The 16,506-nt window shown below is 44.8% G+C and overlaps 1 protein-coding gene across 1 annotated transcript in view; it reads right to left on the bottom strand.

Annotated features, from left to right (window-relative positions):
- Positions 1-11,971, bottom strand: part of ntrk3a (neurotrophic tyrosine kinase, receptor, type 3a) — a 178,646-nt gene extending 166,675 nt beyond the window's left edge. The window contains exon 1 of the mRNA XM_035531913.1: positions 11,407-11,971. Within this exon, the coding sequence (XP_035387806.1) occupies positions 11,407-11,648 (242 nt within the window). The 5' untranslated portion in view covers positions 11,649-11,971. The remainder of the gene's footprint in view (positions 1-11,406) is intronic.
- Positions 11,972-16,506: the final 4,535 nt, after the last annotated feature.

Raw genomic sequence — 16,506 nt, 5'->3', positions numbered from 1 at the left:
AAAGACACATGACGAAGTCAAAAACTTCCAGCCTCGCTGACAGAGGTCACAAAAAGATAACACCAAACTGATTTGGCTCATTGTACAAATCGTCCCAGGATTGGCCAATCACACTTAACTGCTTTCCATAATTACTCAGACCATTGAGGACACTTTCACTTTTAATGTTAGTGTCTTTTTAAAAATGACACATGATAAAGAAATTAAAAACTAGTCATTTAATTCAGAGCCCAATTACCAATCTAAAACATCCCAGTGGCTCAGATTTGTACTTATTAAGGAAACAGTTCTAGTGCTGTATGATCAGAGTTTCCAAGACAATTCTACATTAAAGTGGGAGATCCCAGCACAGAAGAGTACAGAGTGTTCACTGTTGATGTTCTTCACTCATACCAACTGTTAAACCTTAATTAAGGACAATTGCGTTCTAATAATTTAACACTTTTACTTAAAACATGACTGGCATGAGAAAAAAAGAAAGAAAGAAAAACCACATCCCTTGGGACTAAACCAGCACTGCAGGAGCCCAGCACAAAAGCCTACTCAAACACCTACAGAGCCCTACATAAACACCTACAGAACCCTACTCAAACACCTACAGAACCCTATTCATACACCAACAGAACTTAAGAGAAAGAAAACTTCAAGCAGCAAACCAGAGGACAGTGTTAGATGTCTGCCTGAGAGCTTCATCAGTAGATAAAGATCATGCAGCATGTAGTGCAATCACTTCCCTCAATCTCAGTGTGTCCAAAGACATTAGAAAACATTCTGCAGCAGCTGGGCAGATGTGGAGCTTGGTGTTGCAGGGACACCTGGCCACCTCCTCACCCATAAACTAGGAGACCAGGTCAGGACACCTGTTAGACAGCGTTAAACCCTGCGGTACCCTCTTTAGCCCAGAGAGTAGAGGACAAGATACACTCTGTGACACACTGGAACACGGGACACACCCAGTGACACACTAGAACATGGGACACACCCAGTGACACACTGAAACACGGGACACACCCAGTGACACACTGGAACACGGGACATACCCAGTGATACACTGGAACATGGGACACACCCAGTGACACACTGGAACACGGGACACACCCAGTGACACACTGGAACACGGGACACACCCAGTGACACACTGGAACACGGGACACACTCAGTGACACACTGGAACATGGGACACACCCAGCGATACACTGGAACATGGGACACACTGGAACACGGGACACACCCAGTGACACACTGGAACATGGGACACACCCAGTGACACACTGGAATATGGGATACACCCAGTGACACACTGGAACACAGGACACACCCAGTGACACACTGGAACACGGGACACACCCAGTGACACACTGGAACATGGGACACACTCAGTGACACACTGGAACATGGGACACACCCAGCGATACACTGGAACATGGGACACACTGGAACATGGGACATGCCCAGTGACACACTGGAATACAGGATACACCCAGTGACACACTGGAACACGGGACACACCCAGTGATACACTGGCACACAGGATACACCCAGTGTCATACTGGAAGACAGTCCTGACTCTCATCATTCACAAATGCAGAGCTGCTGCATTCAGTCTGAATTTAGTATGAGTGCCACACTGTGTTTGGGTCTCTACACACGTTAGACACATCTGGAGCATTTCAGTCTCTGCAGGTACCTGTTTTTAGAGTTGCTTTGACTTTTTCTTACTTTTAGCCAGTAACATAACAATAACTGCGACATGCCAATCTAGAAGCTGTTTATAATATAGTATATGCATATCGTACTTGTGGATCCAACATAAATAAGCAAGATCAGGTAGGTGAAGAGGAATTGATATTTTCCTTAAAGAATTTAGGCTGCGGATCTCCTCAGATGCAGTGCCCGCAGGCGGAGGTTAGCGTAGGAGACTCCAGAGTTAAAGCCGCAGGGCTGATCTGCAATAACATTCACCTCCATTCATGCTTTAACACTTATTTAATATCTTAGTAAAATAATTGTTACTTTGATATCCCATCATTATTATGGCTTGTTATCTCTTGCTTGCACACCTATGACAGTGAAATAAGTATTTATCTGCAAAAGCGGGTGGATCCGCATGCTTAAGTAGGATATTAGCATTAGTGTGGGGTCTCGCTGGGAGGTCTAACCCACAACGCTTTCTCTTCTTCCAGTGTTTCTCTCTTTGGTACTGGAGACGTGGACATATTTATATTTAGTTCATCATTTCAACTAGTGATAGAGTATATGTGCACGTGTGTGTGTGTGGGGGGGGGGGGGGTTTCTGTTCCTTGTTTATCCTAAGCAAAACATTGGTGGAGTGAACACATAAGTACTGTATCTTGCAGTGTCAGTCAGAATGTGCAGGTGTTTTCACGTTCCACAGGTGTTGACCTGAGTTTCCTGGGTAAGGCAAACAGACTCTAATTTCAGATGGTTGTTAAGGACAGAAGTTGTTAAATCTGCGTGTGTGTGATGGGTTTAAATTAGATGACACTTCACCTCACAGACTGTTACACAGAATCTCTCGACACTCATGTTCCCATCACTCTGAATCTGGTAAACTACAAAGCACTCAGGGTGAGCAGCACATGACATGTTTAACTTTCGTTCTGTCAAATTAAACAGTTTTACATTTTTTAATAATTACTTTTAAAACTTTGAAGATTCCTAAATCTTAGGAGATTTCCCAATTTGTTTTGACCCCAAAGACTAGTCTCTGGACTGGTCCCTAACCTCCAGCACAGATCAATTCCCCAACCCTAACCCTAACCCTAACCCTAACCCCAACCCTAACTCTAACCCTAACCCTAACCCTAACCCTAACCCTACCCTAACCCTAACCCTAACCCTTAACCCTAACCCTAACCCTAACCCTAACCCCTAACCCCAACCCTAACCCCAACCCTAACCCTAACCCTAACCCTAACCTAACCCTAACCCTAACCCTAACCCAAACCCTAACCTAACCCTAACCCTAACCTAATCCTAACCCTAAGTCTCCAGCACAGATCAATTCCCTAACCCTACCCTAACCCTAAACCTAACCTAACCCTAACCCTAACCCTAACCCAAACCCTAACCCTAACCCTAACCTAACCCTAGCCCTAACCCTAAGTCTCCAGCACAGATCAATTCCCTAACCCTACCCTAACCCTAACCCTAACCTAACCCTAACCCTAACCCTAACCCTAACCTAACCCTAACCCTAACCCTAACCCTAACCCTAACCCTACCCTAACCCTAACCCTAACCCTAACCCAGAGTAATGTGTCCCCGTCACTGCGAGAGTTCTCATTCACTCTCATCTCCCAGCAGCTGAGGGGTTATGGAGGAATAATCTGCATCCATTCACTCAGGGCCAAAACGCTGAGCCCAGGCCTAATCCCAATCCCAATCCTAGTCCTAATACCAATCCCAATCCCAGTCCTAATCCCAATCCCAATCCCTCTCACTTCATTTTAGAGCATCTCAGATTATTTACAGTGCATGGTGAACCCATAAGCAAACATCCAATGTACCTTCCCACAAACACACACACACAGTACACACATAACATCCACCTGAGGGTATTTATGGGGACAAACCTACACAGTAAGGAGGTTGGGAGGGACCGGCCTCTCTGAAGATCTTAAAGCTAAGATATGGACATGAAAGAAAGCTGGCAGGCCAGCAGGGGGCATGAGTACTCACCACTGCCTCCTAGCAGCTAAGCAGGAAATGCACCTCTGCACATCCAGCACTCAGAGCTACAGTCCATCAGAGCCTTCATTAGCCAAGCAATGAATAAACGATCAGCACCAAGTAAAAGGAGGAATGTGTGAGCTAGAGAGAGAGAGAGGGAGAGAGAGGGAGAGAAAGAGGGAGTGATGAAGAGTGGGAGAGTGAGAGTGAGAGAGAAAGAGTGAGAGACAGAGGGAGTGAGAGAGCGCGAGAGAGAGAGAGAGAGAGAGAGAGAGAGAGAAAGAGAGAGAGAGAGAGAGAGAGAGAGAGAGAGAGAGAAAGAGAGGCCTCCAAACCCCCAACCTCCAACCCTCCAGGTGTTTGTCTTCTCCTGTAAGACTCAGTGCTCCAGATTGTCAGTGTCTCTGTTTTATTACTGTAAAAGAATCATTTCCAGTTAAATGCAGAGAACCAGTGAGTTGTTCTTGGGTGTCCCTTCATATCTGCTTACACTCTAGAATGCGTCTTTAAAAGGAAGTAAAAATGTCTGTTTTAAAATGGCATTTCAAAGAGGGAATGAATTCTTTATCAGCTTTGACAGAAAAGGCCAGAAGATATTTTGGGAGGAGCATCTGATCAATATTTCATCACAGCCTAAGGGCAGTAAGACCACAGCAGACAGGTGGGAGTGAGACAGGGGAGTGAGACTACAGCAGACAGGGGAGGAGTGAGATAGTGGAGTGAGATGGGGGAGTGAGACAGGGGTGAGAGACTACAGTAGACAGGGGTGAGAGAGGGGAGTGAGACAGGGGTGAGAGACTACAATAGATGGGGTGAGATGGGGGAGTGAGACGGGGTGAGAGACTACAGTAGACTGGGTGAGACGAGGGAGTGAGGCAGGGGGTGAGAGACTACAGCAGACCACCACCAACCACGTACAAACGGTCACATGCAAACAGACACAAGAGAAAACTCGAGTACTCCTTTTCCCAAACACGTTTAGACACATTCAGAATTAGGTTTGTAACACACAACTACACAACCAACTCCAGCTGTTTCAGGACTGGTGTTTTTATTACACACAGACTGATGATGTTCTGTTGGAGCACTCATGATGGATAATTACCCAGCACACCCACGGGCAGAGCAGCGGGTGGTGTAGCAGGCAAAGCAGAGCCATATTCCCATCTGAGCAGAGTGGTGAAGGACCACTGATCCCAAAACATCACATGCCAAAATTTCCATTTCCCTGTCTCACTCTTCAGTTTCCCTGTCTCACTCTCCTGTTTCCCTATCTCATCCATCTCTTCCTGTTCCCCTATGGTCATATGCTCTGAGCATTAAAGTCTCTCACAGCCACACACACACACACACACACACACACACACACACACACACACACACACACACACCCCACCCACCCCATGTGATCAGATGCTATGATCTAAGGATTTTCCTCTGCCCACTGTGGGAGGGGCTATTGCTGAAAAGCTCTGGGTCCCCTGGCCTTTTGACCTTATTCTCTTAGAAGAGGGTTAGGTTTAGGGTCAGGGTTAGGATTAATATTAGGGTCAGAATTAGGGTTAGGGTTAGGGTTAGGGTTAGTATTAGGATTAGAGTTAAGGTTAGGGTAGTTTTAGAGTTAGGGTTAGGGACAGGGTTTAGGATTAGGGTTAGGGTCAGGATTAGGGTTAGGATCAGGGTTAGGGTTAGGGGTATGTTAGATTTAGGGTTAGGGTCAGGGTCAGGGTCAGGGTTTGGACCCTAGGAGCCTGAGTTCTCTATAATTCTGGACATTATAATGCCATAAAACACAAGTCCATTCATTTGTGTGCACAAAAAAGCCAAACTGGGAGAGGGTGGATAAGCCATCAGCCTTTTATAACCTCTCAAGGTCAAGATGGAGGTCAGCTGAATGCAGGGGCACTAGTGTGATGGGGCAGCACTGTGGCTGGGGTGTTTTGGTCCAAGAAAAATCAGCACACCAAACTTTCAAGGATGAAGAGTAGCAATTTTCTTTTGATCCCCCACTTGAGGCACTGTGTGGAAATGGATAATGGATCACTCTCAAGCTTTTGTAAACAAACAGACGCAAGGACTTTTTGATTTTACACGGCCTTTAGCTACAGAAACAGAAGAAAGGCAGTTTATTCAGTCTGTATCAGAGCCCCTAACTAATAAGCATCATGCCAAAACTTACATTTCTTACACTGAAGTGAGAGCAACCAATAACTAATCTGAAACTGTTCTCTCCAAATGATAGAGAGAGAGAGAGAGAGAGAGAGAGAGAGAACAGCAGAAAGAAAGCCTAAGCATGTGATGGTGTATGAGAGACTGAGAAAGAGGGTGGGGAGAGAGACTGGTAGTGTCTGGGTGGAGATCGAGGGCTCATCTGGATGAGCTTGGTGCTGGACTTGCTGGATTTCAGTCCTCAGAACTCTGCAGCTCACAGTGTAAATATAGAACTAGAAGCAAAGCTTAAAGTCACAGCATTTTATCTTATATTTGATGGCAGTTTAGGCTGCAGATCCAAAGCATCAGATATTGCAAAATAAACCCCAGCTCAGCAAGAACTCGGAAACCTTCATCTACATCAGAACTTGCAGGCCATGAGGCCCGAGCTCCAGTTCACCAGTGAACCTGCTATCTGCTGGTCACGGACACTCAGGGGAGACTCCCAGCAGACCCCAGCAGGACACATCAATGTCTCGTAACTGACACAAACCTACCCCCTGCCTTTGGGCCTAGTGTGGTGGTGTGGGGGCTGCCAATGCCAGCACTTCCTGTCCCTAGCTGCCACTGCCTCCCTGGCACTGCGAGTGATGGCAGCACACAGGAAATGCCACCCATACCAGGCATTAACCTGGTCACCCTCTCTGTGTCTGCTAACACAGCCCAGACCAGCTGTGACGGGGCAGGAGGCAGCACAGCTGAGGATGGTGCGCGCTCTGGGTAAACACAGGTAATATTGTCTTATAGCAAGTAGTCAATGATGCTTTGTTTGATGTCTCACTAGAAGGACATAGATAAGACACGCCTCCTCGACACGCCCCCAAAACACGCTTCCTCAACACGCCCCCACAACACGCCCCCTCAACGCACGTGCACAACACAGTCCCTCAACTCACCTCCACAACATGTTTACCTCAGCAACTATACAACAGCAATACAGCAAATTCAACAGTCCAAACGGAACAGCACAAACAGAACAGTCCAAATGGAACAGTCCAAATGGACAAACAGCACAAACAGAACAGACCAACCAGTTGTAGAGAAACTGATTGAATTAGCTCTAAAAGGCATTTCAGTGACCGTGATCACTCAGTTACTGTATGAAGATGCAGTTTTTATTTCCTCCATCTACCAGTGGAGACGTGCAATGGCTCATGGCTTTCATCAAAGCTGCTGAATCAACAGATGCTGCGCTTTTAATGCTCCACTCGTGACACACGATGAATAGAAGCAGAGACAGAACCTCTCACAGGACTCATCTAAACATCTCCTCATCTCCTCATCTAAACATCTCCTCATCTCCTCATCTAAACATCTCCTCATCTCCTTATCTAAACATCTCCTCATCTCCAGCAGGATTTCCAAAGATGTCCTTTTTTCTCCACAATTTCTCATCTACTCCTTTTAATTAATCTACTTTGTTCCCAGGAAAAGAAACTCTCAGATGTCAGTTCAGAGATGTTGGCCACGTCGCTCACTGCAAACCCTCTCACACACTGGAGATGGCGTGGAATTGCAGCGTTGCTCAGACCCCTGAAATAGCATTATGGTAAGATACAGTCAACTGATCAGCTGTTAACCAAACAATGACCAAAAAAGGCACGTGTGTGAGTGTGTGTTGTATATGATCAGAGCAGCATGTCAAATGAGAGTGCTAGTGTCCCTAATAACAAGTACAGTGTAGCAGAGGACAGGGTCAGGCAGCTCCAGGGTTTCAGAGTCATCACATAGGACCACAGGTTGCATGTCACATGAAAACTCAAAAATACCAGCAAAAGAACAAAAGACTAAGAAAGCAACGTTACACTGACCTCTCTGTGTGGTTCCCTGCTCAGCCAGTCAGATCTCCACCTTCAAGGTCAGTGTGTTCCAGCTACAGGAAACGCAGGTGTACACACTGGTGTGTGCTGATCAGCAGAAAGAGCATGTGAAGCCAATTACTGTCTTTCTTCCTCTATTTATGACCTCATCAGATGACCTCATTAGATTATTAACCACATGAGCATCAGTGTTCAAAACAGAATTCAAGCTAAACTACTTTAGGGTGGGGCATAAATTAGGCACAGCGAATGACTGACTGGCTAAACTGCTTTAGGGTGGGGCATAAATTAGGCACAGCGAATGACTGACTGGCTAAACTGCTTTAGGGTGGGGCATAAATTAGGCACAGCGAATGACTGACTGGCTAAACTGCTTTAGGGTGGGGCATAAATTAGGCACAGCGAATGACTGACTGGCTAAACTGCTTTAGGGTGGGGCATAAATTAGGCACAGCGAATGATTGACTGGCTAAATTGCTTTAGGGTGGGGCATAAATTAGGCACAGCGAATGATTGACTGGCTAAACTGCTTTAGGGTGGGGGATAAATTAGGCACAGCGAATGACTGACTGGCTAAACTGCTTTAGGGTGGGGCATACATTAAACAGAGCACATGATTGACAGGTATATAATCATGTTTCCTATAGAATGATGTCATCTCATAAAGACTGATTAAACAGACACAAATGATGCAAGTGTGGAAGACTCCAAGAACTAAACATCAATCTTCTCTCACTATGGAGCAGAAGCCAAACCACTGGTGAGCACATGGACAGCAATGCGCTGGGAAACACTGGCCAAAACACCTCCTCTGAGAAATGGAGTGCTAGTCATTATGAGAGATAATGCCCCCTGCAGCGCGCACCGGGCCAAGAAACCTCCAGTGATGGATACCAGCACAGCATCCACATAGGGGTTTATATCGTCTCACTACCATCTGTCAGCAGATTAGGGTAAACTGAGAACCTCCCCACCGTCACAAACATGCCCTCACAGCCATAGTCCAGAATCAAATCAGCAAAGTTAAAAAACAGCTTACTTTGCAAGAGTTTCAATAACTAATGAGAAATACAAGATCATCTGGTCACTGCAGGAAACCACAACACATCGGACACACCAGAAGATGATGTTAAGGCACCTTAACCCTGCATGTAGCGAGTAATGGTACTTACTAAAGGCTCTTTACATTTACACTCAACAACTCCTCCTCTCTACCTCTGTCTCTCTCTCTCTCTCTCTCTCTCTCTCTCTCTCTCTCTCCCTCTCTCTCCCTTCCCCTCCTTCTCTCTCTCACTCTTTCAAACACTCTGTTTCTCAAGTCAAGAGGTTGTTGTATTGTCGTTCCAGGTGTGCAGGTTGACAGTAACACAGACCACAGTCCTCCAGGGCCACGGTGCAACACAACAGAACACCAGTGTAGTGTAAATGCTAAAAATAAAACACAGGACCAATGATAACTTATCAGCAACATCGTCCAGTGCACGACAGCGAGTCCAGTGGATGGATGTTCAAAGGACGCACAACAGAGACGTTTACAGCACACAGCAGTCACTGAGGAAATAGGCAGGATTTGTTAAATATTTGTTCTATATTCTTACTCTCTCTCTCCAGCTTTCATCCCCCACCCCCCACACACACACACCATTCTCTCTCGCACCCACAAAGTGAAGACAAAAAGTGTCCTTTCTCTCCTGATGGGAATAACCCTGCTTTGATGCTTTTAGGAGTCTCTAAAGACCTAGCAACATGGATCAATTGGCAATTACATGGAGAGAACAATGTGAACGCTTGCTTAAAATCACATGTAAGAGGACAAATGTCTATGACAATACAGCAGAGCTTTCGTGTGAGGACATTCAAGATGTTTTATTAAGTTATTTCAATTGCAACATGCATTGTCTTATTTAGGTCCAATATAAGAGCATATTTATTTTTAAAAAGCAGTACTTAATCGTTGCCTGTAATCAACAGCGAGAACATGGCTTACAAATGTATTTTTGTGCAGTAAATATTGAGATTTGCACTTGGCTAGGCGCGCGGCAAAGCGAAGGGCTCGCGTGATCAGCACCGCTAATCCTCCCGGGCTCGTGAAGACCCCGATAAAGTGAGTTAATGAGGACACACAGCGGGATCATAAATGTGCAGGCCCGTTTTCCAGGCGCGCGCTGCCTTACGGACACCCACGAGGCGATAAAAGTGGAGTCGCGAGAAGAAGGAGCTGTCCGGAGGAACGGTGCTGACGGCGCCTCCGTATGAAGCGAAAGAGCAAGAAGGCGCGCGGCACTGCTGGAGCAGAACTGGACGCGTGGGACAACACCCCTCTAGGGCTGAGCCCGAGACTGGCGCAGGCGCGGAACTGTTTAACCATCGGGGAACTCGCGCTTAAGCGCGTGACCCGTGTGTCCGACAGGCACGGAGCCTGCGTCGCGTGGATCACCGTTTAGATGCCGTGGATCCGTTGCACGCGTTAATGTTGTCATGACATGCTCGTTCCAAACAAAGACTTAGTAATTACTTTGGAGCGCGCTCTCGTTTCCGGCTTAGAAGATGGCGTTCTGTACACTTTTGTTTCTTGACTTTTGACACGTCATGAGAATCAGGAGAAACTGATCTAGATGGGTTAAAAGGCATATCTTAGATCAGCAGCTCAGGAGAAACAAGCAATGTATTGGAAATAAAACATTTTAAAATGAAGATCGGTGATGATTGTGACGACGATGATGGTATTGATGAAGAAAAAACTCCTATTTTGACCAAGCTGATAAGTTTGTTTTGTTGCTATTACTATATAGGCTATCAGGGATAACGCCGCAAAACGACATTTGTCTTACATCAGGAGTTTACACGTATTTGTACAAAAGCGTATCGGTTTCTCCAGCTTGGTGCATCCCCGCGTGCCTCCCTGTATGCCCGTCTGTTCCATGCGCGTTATTCCCCTACAAACTTCGCAGGAGTCTTCTGCGCTCTGGCTTTCCTGAACCCTCCACCCCACACCCCCGTGTTCGCTTTAATGGGTATAAATGACACGCCATGAATTATCACCGGAACTAAATGCACAGGGAGAGCGATGTTCTGTCGACACACGGCACCTTTTACGTAGCCTACCACCGAAGGCACACGAGACAGAATTCCTTCTGGGAACACAGCCCTGAATACCAAGTAGGTTCAATACAGACGCCTCTCTGAAATAAAGAGGCAGAAATCCTGCACCCGCGCAGAGACGCGGCAACCACACGGTGAGAGGGTTTCAGTGCAGGCGCTTGGCTGGTTTGAGAATTATAAGAATAAATGAGCTACTCTTCATCTATTTTATGACTGCTGACAAAATCGTCGATGAAATCGTACGAACTGCCAAGTGAGCGCGACTGTTACGCACCCCAGCATTTCTTTTTATTTATAAGAAGAATAATCAGAGATGCTTTTCTTTTTGCTTTAAGATGTTCATTTTTCTGCCGAAGCAGACTCCGCGTCCTCGGTTGCCCGTCGGGACACCGGAACTGCTCTGTCAGTTAAAGCGATTCTGGGCATTTCTAAGAGGCACGCGGAGAATTGCGCATGATTGTCCCGCGTTCTCACTCGCAGGAAGGAGGAGAGTGGGTGAACGGCACGAGAGACCGCGAGAGAGTTGATTAGCGCTCGCACATGGACTCAACATGTGATGGACTCTTATAAGTGGACTTACATGGAGGAGATATTCTCAAAAAGATCCGGAATACTGTTCGTGCTATTTCCTTCGCTCCCGGTCTCTTGCAGCGCGAGAAGAGGAAAGAAATTCCCTTGATAAGACTTATTGCAATAGATCTCCGTGCTGGAACAGCTGCAGGTAGGAGGACAGTCCAGCATCGAGCTCATGTAGTCTTGAAAAATGCTACAAAGAAAGAAGAGCCGCCACCAGCATATTCGGGGAACGAGAAACATATCCATCTTCCTCGCGTTATTCTCCGTTGGACTTCCTTTATTTCTTCAGCAGCCAAAGACGTCCCGTTATCCGTCCGCCGATGCGTGCGCTTCTCCGTGGGGGAGAGTGGAGGTATGTCGGAATAACGTGAATGCGGTAATGGCCCACTACTTCAGCGCGCGCCGAATAGGACAAGCGACCGCGAGAGAAAAAAAACTACTCCGTTAGCGTAGGATGGGCTGAAAAATCAATAGCCCCGGATGGCCGTCCTCCCCGGATCGCATTGTACAGGCTTTCAGACCGCGGTTTGTCGCGTATAGTTCCAGTCAGTTCTACCAGTGCTCCAAGACTTGAGGGTATGGCGCACACACACACACTTGCACACACTCAGAAAGAGAGCGAGAGAGAGAGAGAGAGAGAGAGAGAAAGAGGGAGGGAGGGAGGGATTGTGAGAAGGAGAGGGTGGGGGTCCATGCTCTGAACATCAAGTCCCACCTACTGGGCACATTTAAAACTGACGCACCTGCACAAGAATAGAGAGATAAAACCAGATCCTTGGACCGGTTACGATTACAACCTCTGATAAAGACACTGGCCTTTTCAGCTGTTTGGGGCTCTTCCCAGTTTTCGTGAAGTGATTTGTTCTGTTTTCCTTAGCAAGAAGTGAAAATATCAAGTTATAACCCATTATCTAAGATAATGATGAACCTTTCACTGGTCACACATATGGCCTTCAGTCTTGATTCTCACGCTCACCCTAGTAAGAAGTGCGTGATGGGGAATCCTGCCTTATTAAGACATGTACAAGGTGATGCATTCGACACAATACGTACGTATGTCAATGCCTTGCTGTATGTAGAGTGCCTGGATAATGTCAGAAACTGCTGTACCGCATACACAGAACAGACCATGAAATGCAGTGGGAACTGAAGAGTGTTTTAGAGGGTCTGGGGTGTTTTAGAGGGTCTGGGGTGTTTTAGACGGTCTGGGGTGTTTTAGAGGGTCTGGGATGTTTTAGAGGGTCTGGGGTGTTTTAGAGGGTCTGGGGTGTTTTAGAGGGTCTGGGATGTTTTAGAGGGTCTGGGGTGTTTTAGACGGTCTGGGGTGTTTTAGATGGTCTGGACTGTTTTAGGTGGCCTGAAGTGTTTTACAGGGTCTCCTGCAGGACTGCAGCTTCAGGGAATTAAACATGTTAATAAGAGCAAATCAACACATGAGCTGAGTGATCTGCTGTTTCCACAGAAGCTTCTGTGTGTCAGTGTGCCACTGTCCTTGTACAGAGCGCCCCTGATCCCTCTGCTTCTACCCCCACTACACGTCCCCCCACACACAACTACCCCTCCAACCCCCCACCACCATCCATTACCCCCACTGCCCTCTGATCTCTGGATGCATTACTGGCCACGTGCCCTACCCTGTGAGGGCAGTACAGAGGGAAAATGGCTAACTGTTCATTTCACCATCTGTTCATGCTACTAGCAGTGGTTTAAAAATACGAATTCAATATGAGTTTAAATGCACAGGCTACAATAAAAAGGCATGTTCCAAACATAGCACACCACAGAATCTCTAGTGCTCAGCCATTGCTTATGGCATTCATTTGGATCCATCTGGAACCATAAACTCTGCAGTTGTTAATTCAACACTGGAAATATTTCTGGGTACTCAAGAACATCCACCCCCCACCTCAATACATGCACTTTATTATAATCACACATTTACAATAAAAGAAAAGTATTTAAGGAACATTCCATAAAAATTGTTCTGTTATTCCAACCCCATACATCCACACACACACACCATAAACTCCACACACACCCCATACATCCACACACCCCATAAACTCCACACACATCCCATAAACTGCACACACCCCCCATACATCCACACACACCCCATAAACTCCACACACACCCAGTAAATTCTACACACAGTACCGCCACTCACTGCATAAACTCCACACACTCTGTCTCTCTACATAACCCATAAATACTACACACACCATACTTCCACACACCCCATAAACTCCACACACACTCCATACATCCACACACATCTCATAAACTCCACTCACTGCATAAACTCCACACACTCTGTCTCTCTACATAACCCATAAATACTACACACACCATACTTCCACACACCCCACACACTAAAGACCTTCAGGATGACAGTGGAAATCTGCATATTTTAGTGCAAAAGTATATTGGATTTTGTTTTGCATTTATAAGCCAAAGTGATTAGTATCATTACTGAAGCCAGGATGTCTTATATATGTGTGTGGTTAGATGTATGTTATTATCCTAGTAAGTTGTTTGCATGATACTGCTAAGATAATATATTGAATATATAGAGAGGTTATATATTGAATGTATACAGATTATTTATTGGATATATATATATATATATATATATATATATATATAGAGAGAGAGAGAGAGAGAGAGAGTATATTATATATATATATATATATATATATATATATATATATATATATATATATATATATATATATATATATATATATATATATATATATATATATATATATAGGTTATTTATTGAATGTGTATAGAGATTATATATTGAATACATATATATTTAGAATGTGTATAGAGATTATACACTGCCTGGCCAAAAAAAAGGTCACACACTCTAATATTTCGTTGGACCGCCTTTAGCTTTGATTACGGCACACATTCGCTGTGGCATCGTTTCCACAAGCTTCTGCAATGTCACAACATTTATTTCTGTCCAGAGTTGCATTCATTTTTCCCCAAGATCTTGTATTGTTGATGGGAGATTTGGACCACTGCACAAAGTCTTCTCCAGCACATCTTAAAGATTCTCAATGGGGTTCAGGTCTGGACTCTGTGGTGGCCAATCCATGTGTGAAAATGATGTCTCATGCTCCCTGAACTACTCTTTCACAATTTGAGCCTGATGAATCGTGGCATTGTCATCTTGGAATATGCCGATGCCATCAGGGAAGAAAAAATCCATTGACGGAATAACCTGGTCGTTCAGTATATTCAGGTAGTTAGCTGACCTCATTCTTTGGGCACATAACATTGCTGAACCTAGACCTGACCAACTGCAGCAACCCCAGATCATAGCACTGCCCCCACAGGCTTGTACGGGAGGCACTAGGCATGATGGGTGCATCACTTCAGCCGCCTCTCTTCTTACCCTGATGCGCCCATCACTCTGGAACAGGGTAAATCTGGACTCCTCAGACCACATGGCCTTCTTCCATTGCTCCAGAGTCCAATCTTTATGCTCCATAGCAAACTGAAGCCCTTTTTGCCAGTTAGCTTCACTGACAAGTGGTTTTCTTAAGGCTGCACAGCTATTCAGTCCCAATCCCTTGAGTTTGCTTCGCATTGTGTGTGGAAATGCTCTTACTTTCACTATTAAACATATCCCTGAGTTCTACTGTTGTTTTTCAACGATTTGATTTCACCACACGTTTAAGTGATCGCCGATCACGATCATTCAAGTTTTTTTCCCGACCACATTCCTTCCTCGAAGATGATGTTTCCCAGGTGTCCTTCCACTTTTTAATAATGCATTGGACAGTTCTTAACCCGATTTTAGTAGTTTCAGCAATCTCCTTAGATGTTTTCTCTGCTTGATGCATGCCAGTAATTTGACCCTTCTGAAACAGATTAACATCTTTTCCACGACCACAGTATGTGTCTTTCGACATGGTTGTTTAACAAATGAGAAGCTACTCACTGCATCAGTTTGGGTTAAATAACTTGTTGCCAGCTGAAACAGAATCACCATGCAGTAATTATCCAATGGGAGGCTCTTACCCATTTGCTTAGTTAAATATGGATTTATATATATATAAATTCAATTCAATATATAATCTAAATATACATTCAATATATAATCTCTGTACACATTATATATATATATATATATATATAGAAAGAGAGAGAGAGAGAGAGAGAGAGAGAGAAAGAGAGACAGTGTGTATAGAGAATATATATGTATATATTGAATGTATATAGATTATATATTGAATAGTTATTATATTATATATATACCACATGCTACTTCCCACATGCTAATAAACCTGCTGTAAAAAGCATCTGATAAGCAACATCCAGTGATGTATCACATATCCAGGGATACGGGCAGCAGAACTAGGTTCCTCTGGGTTTACCAAACTAATTCATGAACTGGTATCACCTGATGAATAATCAATGTGTTCCAGGTCTATGTGATCAAGGAGATTATCTGCCTCCTAATCTGTTTGGTATTATTCCACAATGTTCTAAAATACTCTATATCTATAAACAATAAAAGGAAATATGAAATATGAAATGTAATAAAACATTTTAAATATATTGTTTATATCATAATAAGGAACATTTTTCACCAAATCTAGTGTCATGTGGCTAAGATCCCCTGTATTTGCAAGACAAAACTTCTGTCAGAGGGACTTAACTAACTGGACTCACCTGGCTGCCAAATTCAACAGAAGTGGATAAGGTGTAATCGTCATGATGACAAAGGCAGAGTCTGAAGATCAGTGCTTACCTGACAGGTTAACAGTCTGAAGACCTGGAGAGTCTGACAGGTTAACAGGCCATAAACTGTAATGTAACCATGATAAAGTTAAATTATTATGATGGTTAAAAAAACATCATAATTTGTAAACATATTGTGAGGTGTCATCATGATTGCAGCCCTTCTCTCTCTCTCTCTCTCTCCTTCTCGCTTCCTCTCTCTCCTCTCTCTCTCCTTCTCTCTCTCCTTCTCTCTCTCCCTCTCTCCTTCTCTTTCTCTCTCTCTCTCCTTCTCTCTCTCCCCCTCTCTCTCTCTCTCCCTCTCTCTTCCTCTCTCTCCTCTCTCTCTCCTTCTCTCTCTCCT

The sequence above is a fragment of the Electrophorus electricus genome, chromosome 12, assembly GCF_013358815.1.
Source record: "Electrophorus electricus isolate fEleEle1 chromosome 12, fEleEle1.pri, whole genome shotgun sequence".
In the NCBI taxonomy this organism is placed as follows: domain Eukaryota; kingdom Metazoa; phylum Chordata; class Actinopteri; order Gymnotiformes; family Gymnotidae; genus Electrophorus; species Electrophorus electricus.
The sequence above is the reverse complement of the archived record's forward strand: the minus strand, read 5'-3'. Positions and strand labels throughout refer to the sequence as shown.